Genomic DNA, 27321 nt, shown 5'->3' on the forward strand with positions numbered 1-27321 from the left:
CCTCCCGCTCCTCCTCTTTGTGAAAGAGAAGTCATGATGATACAGTGACTTTGAGTGCTGCAGGGTTTCTAGCCAAACCAAGCCTAACCCTTGTCTCTTTTCTCAGGAACTTCATCTTGGACACCTTGTACACAGCTTTGGAGTGTCTTTTGTTGGAAGTGACCGAAGTGCAGGGCCACCAGGATCCCCCTTCCCACATGATGGCCAACACAAAGGCCAAGCAGAGGGAGCTGGGCTCCAACAGAAAGAGGCTTCAGAGGTACAACAACTCTTTGGTAAGTTGCCATCCTGACTGTTAGTTTCATCTGTGTCTGGGTCGGCTCATGAAAGCAAGCAGAGAACATACTGTCGCAGTTTGGCAGAGAGAGTCCTGGTTAATCCTCTGTCACCTCATTTTTTGAGGGGGCTTTGAAAATGTCCTATTTCACTCTCCTCCTCCCACTTTCCCCCTTCTCCTCAGGTCAGTTCAGCTGCTGCAAAATGTGTTCCAAGTTCAAAAGAGTGTGCGTCCCATCAACTCAAAAGAGGGGAGAGGGGAGGAGGGAAGGGGGCAGGATCTTTCTCTTGACAGGAGTCGGAGCAAAAACAAACTTCTGTACCCTTCCTCACTTGTGTGATCATTATAATTAACAACTTTGGCCATCTGGACCACCTTCTGATGTTGCTTGTCCACATGAGTCTTGCTTTCCCAATCTGTGAAATGCTGGTGGATATGGCAGAATATCTCTGGACCTAAATTGAGTGTGGGGCCAGTGACCCCAAGCCCAGAGTACTCCCCAGAACTGTTTTTTAAAAATGAAATTTGCCTCTGAAATTAGGTGAGATATGGCTAAATGATTCATTGGTGACTAAATGTACTATACATGTTGAGATAGTCAGTATCTTAATCAATCAATAATATTCCAGAAATGGCCTAAATTATATTGTTTATCATATTATATATTATATTGAAAGGATTTGAGACAAACTGGATCTTAGAGGATGTAGCTTTTTGCTTGTCTGCAGAATTTAAAGTTTATTTCCTGGACTGAATTCTGAATTGGTGAAATAATATTTGCAATGCACCATGTGTTTTCCTCCGCTTCTGTTTAGTCACTCTCTGGATGAGGGCTATTTTCTGTTGCAGGTGACCTTTGCGGATGTGGCGATATATTTCACCGAGGAGGAATGGAAATTGTTGACAAAAAAGCAGAAACTTATGTACAGTTCTGTAATGATGGAGAATTATGAGAATGTGGCCTCTGTGGGTAAGGAACCTGAATCCATTGTCCTTTCTATGAAGACTGAGGGCCCTTTCATAATTCAGAGTGCTATGATTCCACTTTAGAATTATAGAATCAAAGAGTTCAAATAGACCACAAGGACCATCTGGTTGAATCATCTGCCATGCAGGAAAAGCACCCCCAAGAGATAGCTATCCAGCCTCTCTTTAAAGACCTCCAAAGAAAGAGACTCCACCAAACTCTGAGGGAGTATATTCCACTGTTGAAGAGCTCTTACTGCCAGGAGGTTCCTCCTAAAGTTTAAGTGGAATCTCTTGTCCCTGTGGCTTGCATCCATTGTTCCATGTCCTTTTCTCTCGAATAGCAGAAAGCAAGCTTGCTCCATCCTGAATATGACATCTCTTCAAATATTTGAACAGGGCTATAATATTACCTCTTAACCTTCTCTTCTCCAAGCTAAACATACACAGCTCACTAAGTCATTCCTCAGAGAGCATGGTTTCCAGACTGTTCACCATTTTGGTTTCCCTCCTGTGGACATGGTCCAGCTTCTCAACATCTGTTTGAATTGTGGTGCCCAGAACTAGACACAGGATTATTGCAAGTGAGCCCTGACCAAAACAGAATAGAGTGGCATTATTACTTCCCTTGGTCTTGACACTATACTCCTATTGATACAGCCTAGGATCACATTGGCCTTTTTAGCTGCTGCATCACACTGTTGACACATGTTCACCTTGTGCTCTACTACCATTCCTAGTTCCCTTTCACACGTAATTTAATTGTCATAACAACTTCCTGTGGAATCTTGGAATTTCTAGTTTTAGTGAGGCAATATTGTTCTCCACTTTGTAAGGATTCTAAATATCCAATCCTAAACTGCCAGTTCTGGAATTTTGTGGGAAGGACCCATGGAGATTAATGCTTCTTGCCCCTAAATGGTCCTCAGCCCATTCCTGATCAAGTTTCCTGGCTTTTGAGGCGCTGGAGAGGCTTTGTGGGAAAAAGGCCTCCCTTGGCCCTGCAATGGCTCAGAGAGGGCCCAACAGTGGCAAAAAAGCCTCCATTCCCGAAAGGGATGCTGTGGGATATTGAGGGGCAAACTATTATGCCAAATTTTTAGGCGACACAATGTGGGGTTGCCTCTGAGATCTCCTGGGGTCCAATGTGACCACCCCACTTCCCAAGAGTAGTCCATCCCTTTCTTAGAGATGCCCTAAGGTTGTTTTAAGGCTTCTCCCTTGCACTTGACCCTCACTAATATCAAAAACGAGGTCCCGGAGCCCTTGTTCTGCCTTCCCTAATGCATTAGTTTTAGTCTTGCCAAGAAATGACCTCAAAGTGTCCCTTTTGTGCATCACACTCTGTCGGTGTGTGTCTCTGATAGAGAGATGGTGGCAATGTGAAAAACATAAAGGCAGGGAAGAGATGCTGAAGGTGAAATGCTGAAGCAGTGCAGATGGGCAAGAGGGAAGGTTGGAGAGCGGAGGGAGAAAGGGAAGGGGATCAGGCCTCTGGGAGCCAGGAGGGGAAGGCAGGAGCAAAGCCAGGATCACCTAGCTCTGTGCAGACAAGAAGGGACCTCTGGGAAAGGCCAGGAGAGGGTCCTTGGGGATTGGGAGGCAGCCACCAACCTCACAGATTTTAAATTTTGGTTTGAGTGAACTTCTGAGAACCAGCTCAAATCCTTCTTTGACAAGGTTTCCCATGATATTCTTGCAAACAAGCTTGTAAAATGTGGGCTAGACAAAGGAACTGTTAAATGGATCTGTAATTGGTTGACCGGCCGAACCCAAAGGGGGCTCAACAATGGCTCCTTTTCATCCTGGAGAGAAGTGACCAGTGGGGTCCCACAGGGCTCTGTCCTGGGCCCAGTGCTATTCAACATCTTTATCAATGACCTGGATGACAGAATTGGGAGCATACTTATCAAATTTGCAGATGATACCAAATTAGGGGGAATAGCTAATACCCCAGAGGACAGGATCAAGATTCAAAATGACCTGAATAGACTAGAAAGCTGGGCCAAAGCTAATAAAATGAAATTCAACACAGAGAAATGTAAGGTATTGCACTTAGGGCGGAAAAATAAAATGGACAGATATAGGATGGGTGACACCTGGCTGAATGAAACTACGTGTGAAAGGGATCTAGGAGTCCAAGTAGACCACAAGTTGAACATGAGTGAACAGTGTGATGCGGCAGCTAAAAAGGCCAATGCTATTTTAGGCTGCATCAATAGAAGTATAGTGTCTAGATCAAGAGAAGTAATAGTGCCACTGTATTCTGCTTTGGTCAGGCCCCACCTAGAATATTGTGTCCAGTTCTGGGCGCCACAATTTAGAAAGGACATTGAGAAACTGGAGCGTGTCCAAAGGAGGGCGACAAAAATGGTGAAGGGTCTGGAAACCATGCCCTATGAGGAAGGACTTAGGGAGCTGGGGATGTTTAGCCTGGAGAAAAGAAGGTTAAGAGGTGATATGATCGCCCTGTTTAAATATTTGAAAGGATGTCATATTGAAGAGGGAGCAAGCTTGTTTTCTGCTGCTCCAGAGAACAGGACCCGGAACAATGGATGCAAGCTACAGGAAAAGAGATTCCACCTGAACATTAGGAGGAACTTCCTGACAGTAAGGGCTGTTCGACAGTGGAATGCACTCCCTCGGAGGGTGATAGAGTCTCCTTCCTTGGAGGTCTTTAAACAGAGGCTGGATGGCCATCTGTCAGGGATGCTTTGATTTGGATTTCCTGCATGGCAGGGGGTTGGACTGGATGGCCCTAGTGGTCTCTTCCAACTCTACGATTCTATGATTCTTTTTAGACATATTTAGGGGTTCCATTTAGCAATTATGTGTAACATCTATGAAGGGAGGAAAGGGGGACACAAAAACTCCTTTTTCTCTAATGTTTCTTTTGCTTAGCTCCATGGTTGATTCAAGACATCCTTTGGCGGGTTACAGAACGGCAGCCTCCGAGGCCCCGATCCGCCGCTTTTCAGGCTGCGGGGAAGTGGCAAAAGGCCAATTCCCTGCGGCCTGGAAAGGGTGTCGTTGAGGCTTCAAGCCCCCAGGACACCCGGCGGCGACGGGGAGGAGGAGAAAGGGGCCGCTTGGCCCCTTTCACCTTTGCGTCGCTTGCGCAGCCATCTAAATGCTGCGCCCAGCGACACAAACGGCAAAAGGAGCTCCGTTTTGGAGATCATTCTGAGGCTGGGGAAAGGGCACACTATGCGCCCTGGCGTAGCATGACGACGTCACGTCCGCCCCGCCCCGTATTGAGGCAGCGTGCTCATGACGCTGTAATGGTGGCGCAGTCTACATAGAGTGCCGCCATTTTGTACGGACTGGGTCTGTATTAGGGTTAGGGGTGTCCGGAAGTCCATACTATAAGGCCCGTGTGTAACGGGCCTTTGTTACCCAAAATGCTGGAGTCTGGGTGGACACCCACAAGTGCTATGCTTTTAGGGGAATTTGGTACTTAGCTCAATAGAACGAATTAGGTTTACTGGGGCAATAGTGACCTCTAGATTCAGCCCAGCTATAGCAATTCCTGAATCAAACAGATCTTCAGAGGCATTTGAAATAGGTTTTTGTGTTTTATTTAGGGGGAAAGCAAAACACATAGACACGTACATATAAGTGTTCACAGACACATGCAAGAACTAGGTAACAAAGGTGGGAGTGGTGAATAGATGTAAGGCTTTGTTAATGGTGATACGTTACGTATACAGATCATTATTCCAATTGTTGAGGATTTGGAATGGGAAGAGGTCAATAGTTCCCATGACAATTGGAGTTGGTGAATGCATTGAGGTGCTTAGCCATGAAAGCAAACAGAGTGTCTGTCTGTAACTAGACTGACACCAAAGAACAGCAAGTTGGGGCTGATATTTAGATTGAAATTGTTGTTTGGGGGCAGAAACTGAGGGTTCAGAAAGGTTTATATCACTTTAGAATATTTCATGTGTGGGGAAAGAATGGCATGAAACTGAACTGAATGCAGTGGCTGTTTGATGCAAATACCTCAGACAAAAGGGATTAGCACACCGCCTCTCAGGTCCTTGTTGGCTCTGAATTTTGACCGTGTTCACAAGCCAATGTACACTACAATCTGAGGGTGACACTCCCAGATGCAACTCAAAAATAGCATAGGAGAGTACAGAAGCAAATATCTAGATATAGGTAGTGGCAATACACTGACCACTTTCCACACTTAAAAATAAGTCACAGACACAGTAGATTGGTGATTCTTTATGTTAAGTTGCAAAATAATACAAAATTCCATCAACTTCACCATCCCTTGTACACACAACTCCAATCCAATCCACACCAATCCGCATGTGAGCTGTATACTTTTTTGGTTGGGAGTCATCTCCTGGTGCCAAACAGCATGAAGGACCTCTGCAGTTAGCTTGCATCATGCCTTGGGCTCTGACTCAGCACTCTATGGCAGTCTCACAGGATATGATGCGACCTATCAATCAAAGTATTTTTGCACATGTTTAATGGAATATTTTTTTCAACAGTCCTTTGACTATCTGCTTCCACTGATTCCCTAAAGGCAGTCCCCATTCTTTCCTAGCTCCTATGAGTAAGGATACAACTATTCAATGGGTTTAGGGGCATAAGCAGCAGGGCCATGCTTAAGTTACTCACAGCAACTTTATTAAGTTAATCGCAAATAAGGAGAGGTTAATGAGGGCTAAATCATGGGGTAACACCCTCCCCTCTTAACTGTGATTTTCAGTCTCATCGGTCATTGTCCTTCTTTACAGAAAAACATTTGAGTCATGAGAGAATTCACACAGGAAAGAAGTCACATAAATGCCAGCATTGTGGGAAATACTTTGCTTACAAGTCAATCCTTGTCATGCATCGCAGAGTCCACACTGGAGAGAAGCCATACAAATGCCAGCATTGTGTGAAATGTTTTACTAGGAAGTCACTCCTAGTGATGCATCAAAGAGTCCACTCAGGAGAGAAGCCATACAAATGCCAGCATTGTGGGAAATGTTTTTCAGTGAAGTTAAACCTAGTGACACATCAGAGAGTCCACACAGGAGAGAAACCATACAAATGCCAGCATTGTGGGAAATGTTTTTCAATGAATTCAAACCTAGTGAAACATCGGAGAGTCCACACAGGAGAGAAGCCATACAAATGCCAGCATTGTGGGAAATGTTTTTCTCAGAAGTCACACCTAGTGACACATCAGAGAGTCCACACAGGAGAGAAGCCATACAAATGCCAGCATTGTGGGAAATGTTTTTCTCAGAAGTCAGACCTAGTGACACATCAGAGAATCCACACAGGAGAGAAGCCACAAAAATCTCAGTAGTGAACTAACATTATATTTGTCAATAACGAATACAAAAAATATATTTTCAATCCAACAGTCCAAAACAGGCCCTTGTGATAATGTTTGTAAGGTTTGTCTGTCCATATGTCTGTTTATGTTTTAAAGTTATACTTTGTTAAGATTAGGTTTTCATTGCTAATTGTATAGAAAATTACTTTGGGTTGTATGTTTGGCTGGGGATTGTGGGTCATGGTATAGGTTAAGTAGATGGGGGGTTGGGATTTGTTACAGCTGGCTTTATTAGTTATGGGAATGATAGCTTTTGCAATTTGTGGGATTTTGGCCTAAGAAGGTTGGAGGCCAGTATTAACAGAAAGGGTTAGTTTGTGGGAATGGCAAAGGGTCCTTGATACCTGCAGAGCATAGACTGTGGGAATTGGAGGTTGGGGCTAGGTTTGGAAGAGGGTGATGTTTTAGGTTTTGGGGTTTTAATGTATTGTTTGGATTGGAGTGGGCAGTTCTGGCTTAAACACGGAATTTCTATGTGTTCACCATAAAGTTCTTTGCTATTTCAACACATTGGACTCTTTGTTGCACAGAAGTTCTGAATTTGCCCAAAACTGACCCTTTCTTCAGTCCTCCGTCCTCAGCTCCATTCCCAGCCATAGGAACAGCAGAGGCAAACACACACACACACAAATATACAGGATACACAGGGACAGCTATATTTCCAAACTAGATCCTTCCTTTCCTGACTTTCCAGCTCTGCACCTTGGGCTCCATTGTGGTTTCCTCAAAGGAAGAAATGAGGGAAGGAAGGGGAGGCTCCTGAACCCCCGGCGCATCCAGAAGAACTGTATAAGCAGAGGGTCCGGATACTTCTCCTGTCGCCTCTGTCGTAAAGCCAGAGTCCAAATTGATTCTTATCTGAGAGATTTTGTCTGCGAAGTTGTTATTAAAAGCATCAGAGCAGACTTTTGTAGGTTCCAATAAAGAGTTCAGGGTGGGGGCATTTGAGTCAAGTCCCTTACCACCCTGAATAGCTCTGCTGGATGAGACTTTGCAGATGCAATAGATGCAGAGTAGAAGTACTTCTTAGCTGCATCTATTGCTACTCCATAGGATTTAAGAAAAAACCCTTATCAGGTATCAGTCCATATTTCTGCCAGCGGCACTCTAGCCGTTGTCCAACCCCTTCATTATTTTGAGATCTTTAGTATACCACAAATTGCGATTTGAAGCGGGTTGAAAAAGGGCACTTGGGAGCAATAGTGTCTATAGCTCTGGTAAGACCATTGTTCCAAGTATTGATCAGAGCTTCAACAGAATCGCAGGCATTACCAGCCATCATACCCTCTGCCTCTGGCAACCTAGTGGGTTGCATCAACCTTCGAGGGCGGACCATTTTAATAGGTCCTCCACCCCTGACGGGGGGGAATAGTGGCCTTCAGCCCAACCTTGACCAGGAAATGATCCATGGTCCATGACAATGTGGAGATATTGACTACCTCCACCCACGGATGTGCCTGTTTCCTTCAGAAGACAACATCGAGAGTACGACCTGCACAGCGTGTGGGCTCAGAGACTATCTGGGAAAGGCCCATGTTTGTCAAGCTGACCATGGACTCCCAATCTGCACCAGATACGTTCGTTAAACTGGCCTCGAGGGGGATGTTGAGGTCGCCCAGGACTAAAAGCCTAGGCGACTCCAGCAGCAGCACAAAGACCAGTTGTGTCAGCTCCGCTAGGGAGTCTGTTAAGCAACGGGGTGGACATTAAACCAACAGAATCCCCAGACTCCCTAGTCTTTAAGCTGAGGCAAATACATTAGATGTGGTCCATCTTATGGATAGGTATCCTGGCCAAAGCAAGATTGTCTTCATGGACCAAAGCGACGTCATCTTACCTGCTCACTGACGGAGAACCTGGCTGGTAAGGCCTGATCCCAGGTGGGTGAGCTATCATCACCCAGCCAGGTCTCCATGAAACAAGCCAGGTCAGCCTCTTCGTCCAGTAGGAGATCATGGACTATCTACGTTTTATGTTTGACTGACCTGGTATTACACAAGAGCAGGCAAAGGTTCTGTGGTTGTTTTGGTATGCTTTCCTTCTCTTTTGGGATAGCAGGGTGAATAGAAGGGAAGATAGATATCAAACATCAATCTCTTCTTCCGCTGTAACGACATTTCACCCCGTTAGCGCACCATGCACATCTTGTATAGCCGTTCCACAGTCAATATCTCTCCCCCCCCCAATTCGCCATCTGAATGATATTCTCCTTGCCCATGCTCATCTCCCTCCAAGTGTCCCACCACAGATCTGTCCAAGTAGATATGAAATGAAAGTACACAAGGAAAAAGGTACCAGCCAGTTGGCATCGTCTGTCCTCGGACGGGTGAGGGTTGTTCCCAGGGCAGACTGAAGGGCCCTTTAAAGTAGCACCCACAGCCTCACCCACCATTCACCACTTCATCCCTGCCACTGAGAGCCAGGGATGTTAAGGGAGAAGACTGTCTCCTGGCTGGCGTCCTCTGGCCTTGGGGGGGATCTACAGTCCTGGCCATGCCCCTCTCACTGCTGCCTTGCCTCTGCTGCCTTCCTTGGCCCCTGGAGGAATTGGGGGAGAGAAGGGTTGCTTCTGGCTTGGCTCAGCTCTCTGCCTGGCTGGCTGGAGATGAAAGGAAGGAAGGAAGGAAGGAAGGAAGGAAGGAAGGAAGGAAAGGGCCAAGGGAAGAGAAGCATAATGGGACTATTGAAGCGAGGTGGGGGTATCTTGGACCAGACTAATGTACTCACCCCCCAGGACCCATTGTAAGAGCTATCACAGCTCACTGTGATGCTTTAAATCAGGAGTCCTCAAACTCCAGCCCTCCAGGTGTTTTGGACTTCATCTCCCAGAAGCCTCAGCCAATCACCATCCATATGCAAATTTCCTTCCTACCTCAGTAGTCTACAGTCAATCTGAACAGACTTCCAGAGCCCCACAAAGTCTCCTCCTCCTTCTTTGTCCCTCAGCCAATCACCATCCACATGCAAATTTCCTTCCTACCTCAGTAGTCTACAGTCAATCTGAATAGACTTACAGAGCCCCACAAAGGCTCCTCTTCCCTCTTTGTCCCTCAGCCAATCACCATCCACATGCAAATTTCCTTCCTACCTCATAATGCCCTCCCTGACAGCTTGGCCAATGATCTGAGATTCTCGGAGCTGAAGTCCAAAACATCTGGAGGGCTGGACTTTGAGGACCCCTGCTTTAAATGATAAGAGCTGACTTGGATGCCAGCATTATTGCAGAGGCCATGGGTCAGGTGCCCAGTGACTCTGTGAATGAGATCATACTGGATCAATTTGAATCTGTGAGTTCTAAGGAAATGAGAAGAAGACAACTTGCCCTCTGGATCCTTGCCCTTCATGGCTGGTCCTCCAAGGAGGAGATGCACTTAGGACTCACCTGAGATATATCACAGATGCATCTCTTAGGGAGGGCTATTTTCCATCTTGCTTAAAAGAAGCGGTGTTACGGCTGTTTATGGAAAAGCCCTCCCTAGATCCCTTGGAGATGAACAATTACAGACCGGTCTCCCATCTTCTATTTCTAAACAACATGATTGAGAGGGCAGTTGCTCTTCAACTCCAAGCAGTCTTGGATGAAATGGATTATCTGGACCTATTTCAAACTGGCTTCAGGGTGGGATACGGAGTTGAAACTGTTATGGCCGCCTTAGTAGATAATCTTTGCTTGAGCATCGACATGTGAAGTGTGACCCTGTTGATGCTTTTGGATCTCTCAGCGGCCTTCGATACCATCGACCATGGCATCCTTATGGAAAGCCTGAGGGAATTGGGGATCAAGGGCAATGCATTGCAGTGGTTCTGGTCCTATCTCTCAGGCAGATTCCAGATGGAGATGCTTGGGGGCAGTTGCTCCTCTAAAAGGGAGCTTAAATCTGGCGTTCCTCGGGGCGTCGTCCTGTCACTAATGCTGTTTTTTCTTAAACCTTAAAAACCAACTTCAAAAATTCAAGGTCACATGGGATGTAAAAGGGCAACATTACATAAAAACAGGGATGGACTCAGAACACAGAGATACCTTCTTTGCACCAGTTCAGTCCTCGAAAGGGAATCCTATTACAAAGGAAGGCCCACTTCTGCTCCAATGTGCTTGAGATCAGATATAAGTGGGGACCATCGTTCTTCAAAAGGCAGAGGAAGATTCCCCCCTGCAAAACCTTCTAGATTGATCAGTGAGCTTTTTCATAAACCAAAAATCCCAAAATCGAGACCACCAATCAGTCATATTGACCTTTCCAGTTTTCCCAGCCCTGGCAATTTCAATCCTGGCCAATGCCAACAAAAATGCAACAATATATTTACTGTGTAATGTCTTGTTTTCATTAATAAACACTGAAAGCAATAAAAGTTCTGGAGAAGGGACAATCTTTTGATCACTGATTTCTGAAACTAAGTTAACTACTGAATGCCAAAATGCATATACACTTGGACAATCGGACCACATGCGCAGGAAGGTACCTCTAGTATTACATCCTCTCCAACAGCATGAGATGGGGCTCTTAGTAAGGCCTGCAAGTTGTATGGTGTGAGGTACCATCTATGCACAACTTTAAGAATGCTTTCTTTCAGTGCTGTTTAACATCTACATGAAACCGCTGCGAGAGATCATCCAGAGGCATGGGGCAGGTGCTATCAGTATCCTCATGACACCCAGAGATATCTCAGCGTCAACTAAGGAAGGCATCTCCCCTCTGAATGAATGTCTTGGGGCAGTAATGGGCTGGATGAGGAAAAACAGACTGAAACTGAATCCAGATAAAACGGAGGTGCTGATTGTTGGGGGTCCTAATCCAGGTATGGAGGTTTTCCAACCGGTCTTGGAAGCGGTCGCACTTCCCCTAAAGGACTATGTTTGCAGTTTGGGGGTGCTTCTGAATCTGTGTCTCCAGATGTCAGCTCAGATAGATGCAAAAACAAGGAGTGCCTGCTATCAGCTTTGGTTGATACGTTAACTGCGCCTCTTTCTGGAACCTGAGGACATGAAATCTATGATGCATGTGCTGCTAACCTCACGTCTTGACTTCCACAATGAGCTCTACATAGGGCTACCCTTGCACTTAGTCCAGAAACTTCAACTAATCCAAAATATGGCAGCCAGAGTGGTCACTGGAATATCTAGAGGTGTCCATATCACACCTATAATGGCTGCTCATTAATTTCCTGGGACAGTACAAGGTCTTGGTTATAACCTTTAAAGCCCTCCATGGCTTGGGTCCATCTTACTTACGGGATACCCTTCTCCCATACAATCTGCCCCACACTTTGAGGTCCTCTAGTAAAAACTTACTGCAGCCAGCAATAACAAGGCTCTCTGCAGTTACACAAAGGACCTTCTCCCAAGTTATGGAACAGCCTCCAGAAGAGATCCGATATATCACCAGTCTTTAAGGCTTTAAAAAGCTCATCAAGACATATCTCTTTCCAGATTAGCATTCCAGCAATCTCTTATTAACTGAATTGTTCAGCAACTGCTCTAAGTGCTTCTGCCCTATTTTTAATAATTGTTTTCATAATTGTTTAAGAATTTAATTGTATTTTATTGTGGATGGGAGGAATTGGGAGGGTTTGGGACACAACAATGACAAGTTGTTATTGTGTTTTACCAGTGCTTTTACTGTTAGCCACTTTGATCTGTTTTTAGAAGCCTTTAGAAGCCTTTGAGGCACCCTTGTCATGTGCGAGGGTTGCCTGGTAGGCGGAGTGCCCACACAGCTGGCAACCCTCGCAAGTGAGGAGGGCGCCGCAGCTGCAGCACACCCACCATACGCGGCGCATAATGGTGACATTGCAGATGTGCCACCTCCAAACAGGAAGGCGCAACTGCAATGTACCCTCGCCATCGCTGGCGCTTCGGGGCGGCAGAAGTGCAGCGCAAAAAGGAGCCACTTCCACGTGCTCCTTTTTTGCTCCGCAACAGCACTGCTGAATTTGTTTGTTGCGGCGCTTCTGCGGAGAAAAGAGTAGGGCCAGGGACGCGCCTCTTTCTGGCGGCCTGTACCCTGCCTTAGTATGTTTCACAAATTTTGTTGCTTGTGAATATTTGTATTTTGTCAGGTCTCTTAATTGTATCTGTGTTATTGTTGTTCTTCCTATATGGTTTTTTTCCTTTTAGCACCAAAGTTTAAAAAAATGTAGTATCCTGGAATCTAGAAAGCATATCCAGGAGAAGGTGTTTTGGCCACACTGTAAACAATAACATCCAAAATGCACAACAGTAATGCCTTTCTCCTGTTTGATTTTTAACACTTTTGATCATAGAATTGTAGAGTTGGAAGCACCGCAAGGGCCATCCAGTCCAACCCCATTCTGCCATGCAGGAACTTTCAATCAAAGCATCCCTGACAGATGGCCATCCAACCTCTGCTTGAAGACCTCCAAGGAGGAAGACTCACCAAAATCTCTGAGGGAGTTTGTTCCACTGTCGAACAGCCCTTACTGTCAGGAAGTTCCTCCTAATGTTGAACTGGAATCTCTTTTCCTTTGCATTCATCCATTGCTCCGGGTCCTAGTCTCTGGAGCAGCAGAAAACAAGCTTGCTCCCTCCTCAATATGACATCCCTTCAAGTATTTAAACAGGGCTATCATATCACCTCTTAACTTTCTCTTCGCCAGGCTAAACATCCCCAGCTTCCTAAGGCGTTCCTCATAGGGTTTCATGGTTTCCAGACCCTTCACCATTTTAGTCGCCCTCCTGATAAAAATCTGATAAAGAAGACCCTCTATTTTTTCATGATGATGATGATGGACCTCTCTATCTACAGATTTCTTTACCCATGGATTGAACCATCCAAAGCTTGAAAACATAGAAAAACAATGTAAATTCCAAGGGCAACTCTTGTTTTTGCCATTTTATATAATAGACGTTGCTTTTCTTGTTGTTATTGTGTGTCTCCAAGTCGTTTTGAATTTATGGTGACTCTAAGGCAGACCTATCACAGGGTTTCCTTGGCAAATGTCTCCAGAATAGTTTTCCCATTGCCTTTCCCTGAGGCTGAGAGAGTGTGACTTGCCCAAAGTCCCCCAATGGGCTTCCATGGCAGAGCTAGGATTCCAAATCTGAACTCCAGAGTCGTAGTTCCACTATGCTCAAACCACTAGGCCATACTGGCTCCTACAACATGGACATGGTTTCAATGGGCCATTGTATGCCATGGACTTGGCCCAGCTTCCTCATCCATGGAGGTCATTTTATAAGCCCCCTTCTCCTCCTCCATTTACAGGCCCAGCTCCTTCTGAATACTGTCCAACTTTCCCAGTTTGGCAGGTACCCTCCCTTGGTTCATCCTCTGCCCTCCCACCTTTTCAGCTGCTCTTCAAAGGCCACAGTTTCCTCCTCCTGTTGCCATTTCTCCCTTTCTCTTGAGCTCACTGCCATTGCTGCAAACTGAGTCCAAAGGGCAAAAGGAGTCTGCCCTCCATGAAGACAGCCAAGGAGAAAGGAGAAGAGGGGCCCTTCCCAGAGGCTCAGGCAAAAGCAAACAGCTGTAGCCTCTCCTAGTTTGCCTCTCCTTCCTCAGAAATAACCCTGTAATCTTGATCATACTCTGAGGTTCCATGGTCCCAGCGTCCCTTTGATTCTCTGGGATCTCCCCCCCCCCAAAAAAATCTCATGGCCCCACAGAGTCTCCCAAGAAAGGAGAGGACTACACACACAAAGAGACACACTTCCTTCCTTTTGGCCCAAGGAGCCAGGCCTCCTCCTCTCTCTGGAGCCTCAGGAGAGAAAGAGAAGCCTCTGTTCAACTGGGGCCTAAGAGAAGGTTCTGGAACATTCTCCATAGTCACAAACAGCACAAAATGGCCTCCAGAACACAAAATGGCTGCCTCTGTCTGAGCACTTGACAGTTGGCAGTTTGAGGCCTTCAGAGGAGAGAGAGAGAGACTGAGGGAAAGAGTGGAAGGGGGTCCTGGAGGGAGGGGGCCTTGGGAGATATTGTCAGAACCTGTTATTGAGATCAGTTATAATGCTGTATATATTCAATTGCTATATAATCACTTCATGTATGTTTTGAAATATCTGACCTATATTGTTCTGTTAGCTGAGATGTTGGGGGGTGGGGGAGAGGAGAGTATATGGGTAGAATATTAAAGTGGTGTTAGTTTCTAAGTGGGGCCCTATTAACTCCTTTGGGGTGTTGTTTTAGACAACTAGCTGGCAATGTTGCAAATGTCTTGAGTGAGGCTAGGTTGTGATGGGGACCTGGCTAAGTGTGTGTGGGGTGGGGAACTAGCAGAGGGGGCATTTTTGTATGTACAACGCTGTGTAAATTTACAGCACTTTATAAATAAAGGTTAATAGTAATAATAATAATTTTAAAAGTGTACATTTTTCTCTGAAGCCTCAGACTCTGCAAAGAAGTGTTACAGATCACTACTTCAATGCTCTTACAATAGACTTTCTACTTTTGGTATACGTTTGGATGTGGACCATTGATCAGAGGATTCCAAACTTCACACATATAGAGCCTTCCTGAGATATTTGGTGTTCGCTTCCTAACAAAGGGGTTTTTGGCCTCATAAAGGATTTGGGTCAAAAGAGGAGGGGTCTCTAATAGGAGGGCCACTGAGACGACGATTGTCCCCCAAACGACGCCAAAAGTAGCTCCTTTGGGAGGTTTTAAAATCAAGTGAATGTATATGAACTGAAAAGATATAACCTTATAACTGATCTTAATAACAGGTTCTGACACCTAGTGAGACATCAGAGAGTAGTAGTAGCCTTTCCTCTTGCCAATGGGATTTAGAGTGTATTCCCTGGACTGGATCTCCCAGCATCCACAGGGCCAGAGAGAGGAGGGTCCTGCCCTGCATAGGGCTGCCATTTCATGGGTCTTAGGCTTTGGGGATGTGTGCCTTTGGCCAGTGTCCGTGTGGCTGGGGCTCCAGGGTCCCTCAGTCCCTCCTGCCTTGTTCCATATTAACTGCAGGAGGAGCCTGTGAGGGTGGGGCAGGGGGAGGGGTCTTCCAGCTCCTCTTCCCGCATTGGCCAGAATGAAGAAGGGGAGGAGCTTCTGCCTCTCTATTTAGCTCTGTGCGCAGAAGAGAGAGCGAGGAGTAGAGAGAGATAGAGACAAGGAGAGGAGAGGAGAGGAGAGGAGAGGAGAGGAGAGGAGAGGAGAGGGCCAAGGCCTGGAAGCGGTAGGCTTCACTGCTGTGCTGAGGCCTCCAACTGCCAAGCGCTGAGGTGGAGGTGGCCATTTTGTGTCTTGGTGGCCATTTTGTGCTGCTTGTGACTGTGGGGAATAATGTTCCGGAACCTTCTCTGAGTCTCAGTTGAACAGAGGCTTCTCTTTCTCTCCTGAGGCTCCAGAGTCAGAAGGAGGCCAGGCTCCTTGGGCCAAAAGGAAGGAAGTGTGTCTCTTTTCTGAGAGGGTTTTCTTATTTCAGAGCTCTGCTCCTTCTGGGGAAGATGGGCTTTAAAGGGATCGGAAATGGGGAGGAGAGTTTTAATACAAGCCTTATTAGTATTATTCACAAACATTGGGCTTTGGCTTCTAAGAGGAGGCTAGTCCCCCAAAAAAGCCAAAAGTGGCTCCTTTGGGAGGTTTTAAAAGTCTCCCCAGTTTTCTTATTGAGAGATTTTCAGGCAAGAAGGAAGAAGAAAGACCAGAATAACACATATTACCAAGAATTAAACAAGACTTGGGCACTTCTACCCTTTTACAACCGACTCAGGCTGTATCTGCACTGGAGAAATAATCCAGTTTGAAACCGCTTTAACTCTCCTGGCTCCATTTTGTGGAATCCTGGGATTTGTAGTTTGTTGTGACACTAGAGCTCTCTGGCAGAGAATGTAAAATCCCAGGATTCCATAGCACTCAGTGGTTAAACCGGTGTCAAAGTGCCTTATTTATATAGTGCGGATGCAGCCTTCTTGGGAAAAGGGCTGATGATGGGGAAAAGCACAGGGGAACTCTGGAGGTTTCAGCAGATGATTTATTTATTTATGATGCCCTCATTTCACATCTAACTACGGGGACATAACCAGGGCCCTATCAAATTCCCCATCCCCTAATCCCTCTCCACTCTAATAAGGCATGGAGTATCTGTTGTGTAGGGGAGCTACAGTGAATCTATCCTAGGTCTGGGAAGCTTTGTTTGAAGCAGAGGGAGGAAGGGGATGCCCACCTCTGCATCGGCCCAAAGGAGGCATATGTCATCTGCGTGTGTCACCAGCAGGATGCTGTTCTCTGCGTCTTTGAGTGCTGCAGGGTTTCTTGCCAAGCCAATCCTAACCCTTGTCCTTTTTCTCAGGAACTCCATCTCGGCCTGTTTGGACACGGCTTTGGGCCTCTCTTGCTGGAAGTGACCAAGTGCAGGGCCACCAGGACCCCTTGACCACCTGATGGCCAACACAGAGGCCAAGCGGAGGGAGTTGGGCTCCAACAGAAAGAGGCTGCCGAAGTACAACAGCTCTTTGGTATGTCACTATCCTATTAGCTTCATCTGTGTCACTTCTGGGCCAATTTATGAAAGGAAGCAAATAATATACTGTCCGAGTTTGGCAGAGACAGTCCTGGTTAATCCTCTGTCACCCCACTTATTCAGGGGCTTTTAAACATGTCCCAGTTGGTCTATCCTCCTCCCACTTTCCCCTTTCTCAGCTCACTTCAGTTCCTGAGTGCAACTGAGTTTACAGCCTATCAACTCAAAAGTGGGGAGAGGAGAGGAAAGAGGGAGACTGGCTATGGCCCTTCCCAGGAGGTTGAAGGAAAAGCAAACTGCTGTGCCTTTCCTAGCATGTGTGATCTTCCTCATAAACAACTTTGGCCATCTTCACTACCTTCTGGGTTGCTTGTCCACATGTGTCTTGCTTTTCCCATCAGTCAAGTGTTGGGGGCTATGGGAGAATGTCTCTGGATATAAATTGGGGGTGGGCCCAGTGACCCTTAAGCCCAGAGTGCTCCCCAGGACTGCTTTATAAAAATGACATTTGCCTCCAAAATGTGGCAAGAAATGTCTAAATGCACCATAATTCTTTGGTGGCTAAATGTACTGTATGTGTTGGGATAGTCAGTATCCTAATCCATCATCAATATCCCAGGCATGGCCTAGATTATATTGTGTACTATATTGTATATTATATTGAAAAGATTTGAGACAAACTGGATCTCAAAGGCAGTAGCTTTTTTCTTGCTGACAGAATTTAAAGATTATTTCCTGGACTGAATTCTAAAGTGATCAAATAATATTTGGATGCACCATGTGCTTTCCTCCCCTTTTGCTTAGTCACTCTGTGGATGAGGGCTATTTTCTGTTGCAGGCGACCTTTGCGGATGTGGCAGTATATTTCACTGAGGACGAATGGAAACTGTTGACGAAGAAGCAGAGACTTATGTACAGTTCTGTAATGATGGAGAATTATGAGAATGTGGGCTCTGTGGGTAAGGAACTGGAATCCACTAGCATTATAGAATCATAGAGTTGGAATAGACCTCAAGGGCCATCCAGTTCAACCCACTTTTGCCATGCAGCAATACACATTGCAAGCACCATCCAGCCTTGGTTTAAAGACCTCCAGAGAAGAAAACTCCACCAAACTCTAAGGAAGTATATTCCACTGTCGAAGAGCTCTTACTGTCCCAAAGTTCCTCCTAATGTTTAGGTGGAACCTCTTTCTCTGTCGTTTGCATCCATTGTGGTGTCTCTTTTTCTCTGTAGCAGCAAAAAGCAAGCTTGCTCCATCCTCAATATGACCCTTTCCAATATTTAAACATGGATATCATATCCGCTGTTAATTTTCTTTTCTCCAGGGTAAACATACCCAGCTCTCTAAGCCGCTCCTCATAGGGCTTGATGGTTTCCAGATCCTTCACCATTTTGGTTGCCCTCCTCTGGGCATGTTCCAACCTGTCAACATCCTTTTTGAATTTCGGAGGCCAGAACTGGACACAGGTTTATTCCAAGTAAGGCCTGAACAAAGCTGAATAGAGCGGCACTATTACTTCCCTTGATCTACAAACTATCCTCGTATTGATGCAGCCTAGAATCACATTGGCCTTTTTAGCTGCCGCATCACACTGTTGGTCCATGTTCAACTTGTGGTCTACTAGGAGTCCTAGATCCCTTTGAAGCGTAGTTTAATTGTGATAGCAACATCCTGTAGAATATTTGAATTTGTAGTTTAGTGTGGCACTATTGCTCTCCACTTTATAAGGATTCCAAATACTGTATTATAAACTGCCAATTGTCAGAAGCAGGTTCTGTGGTTCATCCAGAATGGTATTGGGGTTTAGGGGGGATTGTTAGTAGTTTAAATGCTAGTAGTTTGAAGTAGTTGGTAAGGATATTGGGGCCTAGAATGGCTTTGGGGAAGGGAAGCAGTTGTGGAGGCTATTAACTGCCTGGTCTGTGAACTCTGGGTGGCAGACATGCCCCCGGGGGGAGAGGCGCCTGTGAACGGTAGAAGAAGAAGGCAAGAGGTACCTTGGCAGCCGGGCTGGTTAGGGGCTGAAGGGGAGGAAAAGGAAGGAGTGTGAAGGTAGTTAACGACAGAGGGAAAAGGTTTAGACACTTCAGGGACAGCTTAGATGTATTAATGGACCCTTCTGCCTGAGTTTCTCAATAAACCTTTTGGTGGAAGGAAAGGACTTTTTAATTCTGAAACTAAGTTCTGCCCCCAGATATCTCACCAATGCTAGGATTTTGTAGGAAGACAGCATGGAGATTACTAGTAATGCATTTCTCATTGAAATGGTAGCACATCTCTGAGTATCTTTCCTTTTTTGGCCCTCTTCCAGCCTTTTGAGGTTCTGCTTCACTTCCCCAAAGGGATGCAATGGGATACTGAGGCACAAAACTTTATTCCTATTTTAAGGCAATACAATGTGCGGTTGCCCCTGAGATCCCCAGGGGGCCAATGTGACGCCCCCAATCCCCAACAGTAGCCCATCCCTGTCTTAGAGATGTCTTAATACTGCTCCCTGGTGCTTGATCCTCACCAAAACAGAAGTCCAGGTCCCAGCCCCCTTGCTTTGCCTTTCCCAATGAGTAATTTGTATATGGATTATCCTGCCTTTCTCAACAAATGAGCCTCAAAGTGTCCCTTTTATGCATCACATAAATGGGTGTGTGTCTGTGATAGAGAGAAGGAGCGAATGTGAAAAACAGAAAGGCAGGAAAGAGATGGTGAAGGGGAAATACTGAAGCAGTGCAGATGGGCAAGAGGAAAGGTTGGAGAGCGGAGGGAAAAAGAGAAGGGGATCAGGCTTAAGAGGGGGATGAAATGCACAGATATAGGATGGGGGACACCTGGCTGAATGAAACTACATGTGAAAGGAATCTAGGAGTCCAAGTAAACCACAAGTTGAATATGAGTCAACAGTGCAATGCGGCAGCTAACAAGGCCAATGTGATTTTAGGTCGCATCAATAGAAGTATAGTGTCAGGATCAAGGGAAGTAATAGTGCCATGGTATTCTGCTTTGGTCAGGCCTCACCTGGAATATTGTGTCCAGTTCTGGGCACCACAATTCAAAAAGGATGTGGAGAAACTGGAGCATCTCCAAACGAGGGCGACTAAAATGGTGCAGGATTTGAAACTATGAGGAACGACTTAGGTAACTAGGGATGTTTAGACTGGAGAAGAGAAGGTTAGCCCTGTTTAAATATTTGAAGGAATGTCAAGCTTGTTTTCTGCTGCTCCAGAGACTAGAACACAGAACAATGGATGCAAACTGCAGTAAAAGAGATTCCACTTCAACATTAGAAGGAACTTCCTGACAGTAAGGTCTGTTCATAAAATAGCCACAAAACAACAATAGCATCTAATTGACACACAGCAAAACAACAAAACGGTTAAAACTGAATTTGGGACAAATAAAAACATCATTTAAAATACACAGTTGTGATCAGAAGTGGAATTTTTCCTTAAGTTCTTTACAAGAGGTCAGTTGGGTAAGTCTGCCGGAAGGGATCCGTCTTAAGTCCTTTCTTGAAAGCATCCAAGGTGGTGTTAAGACGGATCTCCTCCGGTAAGTTGTTCCATAACTTGGGGGCCATGGCTGTGTATGCTCTGTGAGAAGTTGTTCTTAGCCTGACCTTTGGGTAATCTAATAGATTCTTCCCAGATGTTCTGAGAGTGAGGGGCGGATGGTGTAGGGAGAGGCCTTCCCTCAAGTAGCTCAGGCCCAAGCCATGTAGGGCTTTAAAGGTAATAAGCAACGCTTGGTATTGCGCCCGGAATCTAATTGGCAGCCAATGTAGGGATACTGGTGTTATATGGTCTGACCTAGATGTTCTGGTGACCAATCTGGCTGCCATGTTTTCAACTAACTAAAGCTTCCGAACTTGGTACAAAGGTAGAGCACTGAACTTAAGAAATGAACTTGAAATCAGGCCCTTGTTTTCATACATATTAAGGGTTACATTTAGCAATTATGAGCAATGTCTATGAAGAGAGGAAAGGGTATCACAAAAATTCCTCTTTCTCTAATGTTTCTTTTCCAACCTGAGCTTTCTTAGCTCTGTGGTTGATTCCAGAGGCCCTTTGTCACTCAAAATGCTGGAGTCTGGGGAGGATACTCGCAAGTGCTATGCTTTTAGGGGAATTTCATACTTAGCTCAAAGGAGAGATTGAGGCAACAGTGACCTCGGGATTCATCCCAACTATACCAGGCCTGAAAGCACAAAGAACTCCAGAGGCATTTCAGATAGGTTTTTGTGTTTTATTTAGGGGGAAAGCAAAATACATGCACGCACACACACATCTACACATAAAGGTGTTCACGCACCACATGCAAGAACTAGGTAACAAAGGTGGGAGTGGTAATTCTGTAAGGCTTTGCTAATGGTAATACGTTACCTAGATGGATCTTGATTCCAATTGCTGAGGGTCCAGAATGGGGAGAGAAGTCAGTAACTGCTATAGCAAATGAGGCTGGTGAGTGTAGTGAGGTGTTTAGCAATGTAAACCAACGGAGTGTAAGTCTGCAAATGGACTGACGCTGAAGAACAGCCAGTTGGGGATGATATTTATAATGAAATTGTTGCTTGGGGGCAGAAACCGAGCATTCAAAAAGGTGTAAATTGCTTTAGGATGTTTCCTGGGTGGGAAAAGAATTGTCTGAAACTGAATTAAATGAAATGGGTGCTTGGTGGAAATACTTCAGCCAAAAAGGATTATCACACCGGCTCTTAGGTCCTTCTTGGCTCTGAATTCTGGTCCCATTCAAAGCCAATGTATAGCACAGTCTGAAGGCGACACTCTCAGAGTTCAATAATTTTTTTTAATCTTTATTGAAATTATTTACAACATAAAAAGGGCAGTACCAAAACATTTCCAAATTCTTATTCCAATATTTCTTAACCCTCCCCTCCCCCACCCCACCCCCTCACTTTCTATTTCACTTACTGCTTATTTATTAGCTATAAAATCTCTATTTCTCAAAGATCTATCATCCTTACTTCCTTATCTCATCGTCTTTCATTCTATTTTGCTTAAATCCTAAGTTTATACAATAATTGACTCTATATCAATAATTCTACACAGCAATGGTATCACCTATCTAACATGATTTCCCTTCACTCCTTATTACCTTATTTAACCTTTCCCTTTTGAAACAATTCTCTTATTCTCAACCAAATTAAATTATCTTCTTCTCGTGTTTCATCTTTTAATTTCAAAGTTATGGTATCCATTTCTATGATTTCTAGACACTTTCCTAACCAATGGTCCACTTTAGGTACTTCCTTATTTCTCCAGACTTTGGCAATTGTTATTCTGGCAGCGGTGTTTAAATATAATAATGTTTCAATTTTGGTCTTAAATCCTTGTTTTCTACTATGTTTAAAAGACAGAGCTCCGGGACCAGAGGGAATTCCAATTGTATAATTATTTCAATTTTCTTGTGTACTTCTCTCCAGAATTTTTTAATCAGAGGACAACTCCACCACATGTGAAAAAACTTCCCGTAATTCGTTCACATTTCCAACATTTTCCTCTATCTTTTTTATATATTTTCGCTAATCTATTCGGTGTCATATACCATCTGTACATCATTTTGTAAAAATTTTCTTTTAGATCCATACACAATGTAAATTTTAAGTCCTGTCCCCAAGCTCTTTTCCACGCCTCGTACTGTATGTTCTTCCCTATGTTCTGTGCCCATACAATCATACAATGCTTAATTTGTTCTTGTTCCAATTCAAGTCTCAAAATTAGATTATAGAAATTTGTTATTTTTTTCTTATCCATATCCATCCATATTACATCCAATTCTGTTTCTTTAACGTTATACCAACATTTTTTCTGTCTGCTTTATATTTTTCCATTAACTGGTAATATAGGTACCAATCTATTTTAATTCCCTCTTTTAGCATTTCTTCCCTAGATTTCATTGTAATTTTCCCCTCTATTATCTTTACATAATCTTTATATTTTAGCCAATCTCTTCCCTCAATTCTGCCCTTCTTTAATACTGCTTCATGAGGAGAAGCCCACTCTGGTAACTTTGTATAATATTTTTCCTTGTATTTTGTCCATACTTTATATAATGCTTTCCTTACAATATGCTCTTTGAATTCCTTGTTTAGTTCAACTTTATTCCACCACATGTAGGCGTGCCACCCGTATCTTAGATTAAATCCCTCTAAATCTAATAATTGCTCATCCTTTAATTCCACCCATTTTGTTATCCATTCCAAGCAACATGCATAAAAATATAATTTCAAATTTGGCATCCCTAATCCTCCTCTTTCTTTGCTGTCCGTTAATATTGTCCAATTGATTCTGGCTTTCCTTCTTGCCCACACAGAGTTCAATAATAACATAGCAGAGTACAGTAGCAAATCTCCAGATATAGGCATTGGCAATGCACTAACCACTTTCCACACTTAAAAATAACTCACAGACACAGTTGATTTCCTCCATGTCCTTGGAGGTTCTTTAGCTTGAGTTGCAATAGAAAACAAATATGTACCAGCTTCTCCTCTGTGACTTTCATCAACTTCACAATCTCTTGTACACACAACTCCAACCCACATCAATCCACATGTGAGCTGTATACTGTATTTGTTGTGAGTCATCTCCTGGTGCCACACATCATGAAGCATCCTCTGCAGTTAGCTTGCATCATTTCATGTGCTCTGACTCAACACTCTATGGCATTCTCACAGGAAATGATGCCACTTTTCAATCAAAGTATTTTTACATATATATATTGGAATATTTTTCAAATGCCTGACTATCTGCTTCCACTGATTTCCTCATGACAGTTCCCCTTCAATTTCTTCTTTGGTAGCTCTGAGTAAGGATACAGTCATTATATGGATTTGGGGCATCCAGAACAGGGTCATGCTCAGGTCACTCACACCAACATTATTAATTTAATCTCAAATAGGGAGGGATGAACGTAGGGCTAAATCTTGGGGTAACCCTTTCCTCTCTTAACACTGAGATTCAGTCTTGTCTGTCATTGTCCTCCTTTACAGAAGAATTTGTCAGTCACGAGAGAGTCCACACAGGAGAGAAGCCATACAAATGCCAGCATTGTGAAAAATGTTTTTCTTCAAAGGCACACCTAGTGATACATCAGAGAGTCCACACAGGAGAGAAGCCATACAAATGCCAGCATTGTGGGAAATGTTTTTCTTCAAAGTCATACCTATTGGCACATCAGAGAGCCCACACAGGAGAGAAGCCATACAAATGCCAGCATTGTGGGAAATGTTTTTATCGGATGTCAAGCCTCCTGATACATCAGAGAGTCCACACGGGAGAGAAGCCATACAAATGCCAGCATTGTGGGAAGTGTTTTGCCTGCAAGTCAGTCCTTGTCATGCATCGAAGAGTCCACACAGGAGAGAAGCCATACAAATGCCAGCATTGTGGGAAAGGTTTTTCTCAGAAGTCACACCTATTGGCACATAAGAGACTCCACACAGGAGAGAAGCCATACAAATGCCAGCATTGTGGGAAATGTTTTTCTCGGAAGTCACACCTATTGGCACATCAAAGAGTCCACACAGGAGAGAAGCCATACAAATGCCAGCATTGTGGGAAATGTTTTTCAGTGAAGTTAAACCTAGTGCCACATCAGAGAGTGCACACAGGAGAGAAGCCATACAAATGCCAGCATTGTGGGAAATGTTTTTCTCAGAAGTCAAACCTAGTGACACATCAGAGAGTCCACACAGGAGAGAAGCCATACAAATGCCAGCATTGTGGGAAATGTTTTTCTTCAAAGTCATACCTATTGGCACATCAGAGAGTCCACACAGGAGAGAAGCCATACAAATGCCAGCATTGTGGGAAATGTTTTTCTTCAAAGTCATACCTATTGGCACATCAGAGAGTCCACACAGGAGAAAACCCAAACAAATGCCAGGATTGTGGGAAATGTTTTTCTTCCAAGTCATATCTATTGGCACATCAGCGAGTCCACACAGGAGAGAAGCCATACAATTGCCAGCATTGTGGGAAATGTTTTTCTCGAAAGTCAGTCCTAGTGATACATCAGAGAGTCCACACAGGAGAGAAGCCACACAAATGCCAGCATTGTGGGAAATGTTTTTCTTCGAAGTCAAACCTAGTGACACATCTGAGAATCCACACAGGAGAGAAGCCACACAAATTCCAGAAATGAACTAACATTATATTTATCAAGAAGCAAAACAAAGAATGTATTTTAAATCTTGTGGTGATAAGAAAAAGCCCTTGTGATTTCGTGTGTTAGGTTTGTGTGTCCATATGCCTGTTTATGTTTTTCAATTATATTTTGTTATTTTGAGGTTTTAATTGCCTTTATTATAGATTATTGCTTTCGTTTATAAATTTGAGTGGGGATCATGGTGGTGGAATAGGTTAGTTAAACAGAGGGGTGGGATTGGCTGCAGCTGGTTAGAACAGTTATGGGAATGATAGCATTTGGAATTTGTTCGATGTTGGCTGAAGAAAGTTGGGGACAGGTATTAACAGAAAGGGCTAGTTTGTGGGAATGGCAAAGGGGGCCTTGTTATCTGTGGGACATAGACTGTGGGAATTGGAGGTGGGGGCCAGGTTTGGACGAGTGTGATGTTTTAGGTTTTGGGGTTTTAATGTTTGCTTTGCAGAGGGCAGCTCTGACTTAAACACTGAATTTCTGATTATGTGTTTGAAATAAAGTTTGTCTTGTTTCAACACACTGGACTCATTGGTGTACAGAAATTCTGCATTTGCACAAAATGTACCCTTTCTTCTCTCCTCAGCCCTCAGCTCCATTCCCAGACATAAAAACAGAGGCAAACACACATATATACTCAGAGAGACAGAGCTTTATGTACAAAGCAGAGCCTTCCCAGCCTTTCCCTCCTGAGTCCAGCTCTGCAGCTTGGGCTCCATTCCGGAAGGAAGGAAAAAAGGCCGCAGTCCTTCCCTTCTTCCAAAGGCCAACAATGGAATAAACAGCAGCAGCAGCAAAGGCCTTACAATCCCTGCGCATGCTGAGAAGGGGTCTTTGGGGCATCTGAAAGGAATGAAAGTGCCAAGGGAAGAGAAGCATAAAGGGACTGCTGAAGTCGGGGGGGGGGGGATTTGGGACCTGTTTCAGGCACCTTCCCCCCGGAACCCATTACTAGAGCCTTCCATAACTAACTATGATGCTTTAAATGACTATTTCACAGATAATGTCTCTCAGATAAGAGCCAAATTGGACGTCAGCATTATTAAGGAGGCTATAAGTGAGGTGTCCATGAGTAAGATCATACTGTATCAGTTTGAATCTGAGTACTGACGATGTGGACAAGCTCCTTGTAAGTGTGAAGAGGAGAACTTGCCCTCCCAACCCTTGCCCTTTTTATATCACCTGAAATATATCATAGATACATCTCTTAGTTAGGGCTATTTTCCATCATGCTTAAAAGAAGCAGTGTTACGGCCGTTTATGGAAAAGCCCTCCCTAGATCCCTTGGACATGAACAATTACAGACCAGTCTCCTGTCGTCAATTTCTAACCAACATAATTTTGAGGATAGTTGCTCTTCATGTCCAAGCGGTCTTGGATGAGACAGATTATCTGGACCCATTTCAAACTGGCTTCAGGATGGGATACGGAGTCGAAACTGTTATGGTTGCCTTAGTAAATGATCTTTGCTTCAAGGGGGGATGTAACTTACCAAACTTTAAGCTGTATTATTATGCAGCTTGTCTCAAATGACTAGAAGAATGATTCAAATTAGAAAACAAGACTTTATTGAATATAGAAAAAGCTAACCTGAATCTTGGTATACATGCATATATGTGGTATACAAAATCAAAAGATAATAATACTTTTAACCATCATGTTATAAGAAGATCATTGCTTAAAGTATGGTATAAAATGAGACATCAGTTTTGGGTGTAATTGCAAGAGGCCTATTACAATAGAACAAAGGACGAAGATACTCCATGGCTAAGATATGGAGATTTAATAAATAAAACACCAGAAGGAAAATACAATACGAAATCTATGGAAGAACTTAATGAAAAAGGAAACATGAAGGATTGGTTTTTATACAACCAATTAAACAATCGTTTTAAGGCAGACAATAAAGCTCCTGGGTTAACGATGGATAACAATGAAATAGATAAAATTATGATGGACAAAAAAGGTAAACACATATCAAATATTATAAGTTATTAAAAGAAAGAGATCTAGAAGATGAAATTATTAAAGAGCATGGTAAGATGGGCACATAATATAAATAAATCTATAACTATAGAGGAATGGGAAAAATCATGGAAAGGAACAAATAAATTCACTCTGTGCCAAAAC

The 27321-nt window shown here is 44.1% G+C and overlaps 2 protein-coding genes across 2 annotated transcripts; both read left to right on the top strand.

Annotated features, from left to right (window-relative positions):
- The first annotated feature begins 200 nt into the window (after positions 1–200).
- LOC149276489 (uncharacterized) lies at positions 201–6624 on the top strand. Its single transcript, XM_089503600.1, has 3 exons — positions 201–275; positions 1127–1247; positions 5998–6624. Exons 1-3 carry the CDS (start codon positions 201–203, stop codon positions 6558–6560), a joined length of 759 nt encoding a protein of 252 aa, XP_089359726.1. The 3' UTR covers positions 6561–6624.
- Positions 6625–18964: 12340 nt separating this feature from the next.
- On the top strand, positions 18965–25311 carry LOC149276490 (uncharacterized). The gene is made up of 2 exons (XM_089503602.1): positions 18965–18995; positions 24023–25311. The coding sequence occupies exons 1-2, from the start codon at positions 18965–18967 to the stop codon at positions 25174–25176; spliced, it is 1185 nt and encodes a 394-aa protein (XP_089359728.1). The 3' UTR covers positions 25177–25311.
- Positions 25312–27321: the final 2010 nt, after the last annotated feature.

Source organism: Sceloporus occidentalis, unplaced genomic scaffold (assembly GCF_023333645.1).
Source record: "Sceloporus occidentalis isolate IW3139 unplaced genomic scaffold, rSceOcc1.0.p SCAF_237, whole genome shotgun sequence".
NCBI classification, from domain to species: Eukaryota; Metazoa; Chordata; class Lepidosauria; order Squamata; family Phrynosomatidae; genus Sceloporus; species Sceloporus occidentalis.

Bases quoted from the DNA above. Each gene is read 5' to 3' on its own strand.
- LOC149276490 (XM_089503602.1), top strand. From the start codon at position 18,965: ATGCCCCCGGGGGGAGAGGCGCCTGTGAACG. The intron at 18,996-24,022 runs GTAGAAGAAGAA...CCTCCTTTACAG, and splicing joins GGGAGAGGCGCCTGTGAACG to AAGAATTTGTCAGTCACGAG.
- LOC149276489 (XM_089503600.1), top strand. From the start codon at position 201: ATGGCCAACACAAAGGCCAAGCAGAGGGAGCTGGGCTCCAACAGAAAG. The intron at 276-1,126 runs GTAAGTTGCCAT...TTTCTGTTGCAG, and splicing joins AGAGGTACAACAACTCTTTG to GTGACCTTTGCGGATGTGGC. The intron at 1,248-5,997 runs GTAAGGAACCTG...CCTTCTTTACAG, and splicing joins TGAGAATGTGGCCTCTGTGG to AAAAACATTTGAGTCATGAG.